The 2,089-nt window shown below is 48.3% G+C and overlaps 1 protein-coding gene across 1 annotated transcript; it reads right to left on the minus strand.

Annotated features, from left to right (window-relative positions):
- Positions 1-358: 358 nt before the first annotated feature.
- Positions 359-910, minus strand: LOC308298287 (thiosulfate sulfurtransferase/rhodanese-like domain-containing protein 3; the record flags this gene model as incomplete). The annotated part of the gene is made up of 1 exon (XM_080741857.1): positions 359-910. The coding sequence occupies one exon, from the start codon at positions 908-910 to the stop codon at positions 359-361; it is 552 nt and encodes a 183-aa protein (XP_080597983.1).
- Between the last annotated feature and the right edge of the window lie 1,179 nt (positions 911-2,089).

Below are 2,089 nucleotides of genomic sequence, written 5' to 3' on the forward strand. Positions count from 1 at the left end.
GCAATAACTAGAAATACTGTTCCTACGAAACAATGTGGGCTCGCTCCGAGCTCTTATACCAAACTCTGCTGACATCACCCTATGTAACACCATGTATGGGCACAAAGATCTACCCTTTGACTGCACCTCATTGGCTAAGGGCCCTGCCTTTGTACTGTCGGGCGGACCTTGGTAGATAAATAAATAATGAAGATAACATAGTGTTCTCGCCTTTCAGGCGAGCCCACAATAAGTGCACAACCCATCTGAAAACCTGTTTATAAGAGTCTTTGAGAGAGATTCCAGTTATAGACTGATCAGGTGGGACTTCAACCATTGAGAGCTCTCTGTAGGGCCTTCCTGTTCAGCTGTCCCTCCATCAGTTCAGCTGTTCGTTTTTTGCCCAGTCTTGCCATCCGCCGGGGTAATGCTGTGCATTTTTGTATCCCAGTGAGGTGGCCGTGTCAAGGGCTTTCTTGCTCCTAATCCCAGCCAAGCAGGTGAAGACAATGTTATCTGTCGGCTGGGGCATGTCTCCACCATACTTCTCCTTGAACTCCTCCGGATCCAGTTGGAGGGCAAGGTTCACCTGTTCCAAGGGTACGTTGATGGACCCCGGAATGCTTCCATACTCTCTGAGCTCCCAGGGCTCCCGGACGTCCAGGACCACTGCCGTCCGTCCGGCCAGGTCCTGCTTCAGTTGGTCATAGGTCACGTCTGCGTGTACTGGAGACGAGCTGTAACACCGTAGCAACAATTCTGTCTTTGAGGTCAGTGCATATGAACAACGTGCGTGAGAGTTGCTGACCAGACTGGACACGGTGGACAGTGATCGTCCCGAGGCACACGCACCACCACAACGACGAACATCTGGGTTCAAGAGCAGACGAGGAATGACACCCGTAGCCCTTAGGCACTTTCTGAGAGCCATAGCAGCACTACTTGTACTTCTAACGCTAGTTGTAGACCTATGTACACGGATTTGATAGCCCGGTGGAGCAGCAGCAGCAGCCAGCAGGAACTTGCAATGTCGCTTCACACGCACACCAGTATTGTTGGCATCCATCTTTCCAGGTCAGATACTTAAAGGGACTGTACACAGGAAATGCCTTATTTGGGCATTTCCTGCTCAGAGGCACTAAAAACCTCACCTGATGACCCGTGAAGTTGAGTCAAGTGATGTCATCAGAATCTGCTGCAAATCACATGACAGAGATATATCAGTGTTTTGATGCTATGCCCTAGACTCTAGGGCCTAGAGTACACCATCTTGTGGGCAGTGTGCCAGGCTATGCCCTAGTGGGCATCGCCATCTTCTGGCTATAATAATGATTTCCCTGTCTTTAGTGGAACGCCCCCCACAGCCCTTCAAATAAACAACATTTGTTTGTTTTCTACTTCCTGTGTACATGGTCTTTAAGCTTTGACGTTTTGTCCCACATGTTCTTTTCCCCTCTGACAGTGCTCTGCTCCCTCGTAACTCAATGTCCAAGACATTGTTCTTTACTGCTGTTGGCATTATTTGTTTGGAAACAAAGTTGACTTACTTCATTTCAGATTAATCATAATTTCCTGGAGGACAGAAGGGATTTGCGCTGCTCAGCACATCCTTCGGTTATTTCAAAGATTTATCTTGTCGTGTATTTCTGGTCATTGAGTGTTGGTGAGTGTTGGTGAAAAGTGTTGGTCGAAGAGATTTGGGCCTTGCCCAAGGCATCTAATGACTCTTCCACTCGTGGCAGTGGATAGGCATCTTTGCGTGTCACCTGATTTAACCTTCTTCTATCACAGCAGAAGTGCACAGTTCCATCTTTCTTGATGACTATCACTGCAGGTGAAGCCCATGGGCTAGAACTCTCCTTGAGAATCCCTTGACTCAACAGGTCTTGGGCATGCATTTTGAACTCTTGGAAGACCTGTGGTGGGACTCTACGATGTCTCCGTTTGATGGGGCTGCATCTCCAGTCGGGATGTTATGTACCACTGTTGCTGTATAGCCATAGTCCTGTCCATCTTGTGAGAACACATCTCTGTACTTAGTCTGGCATTCTTCAGCCTTGCTCTCGGTTGATTTAGCCCTTTTACATGCAACACGCCCTCATCTTCCTCA

The sequence above is a fragment of the Nannobrachium achirus genome, assembly GCF_963921795.1.
Source record: "Nannobrachium achirus genome assembly, chromosome: 14".
NCBI classification, from domain to species: domain Eukaryota; kingdom Metazoa; phylum Chordata; class Actinopteri; order Myctophiformes; family Myctophidae; genus Nannobrachium; species Nannobrachium achirus.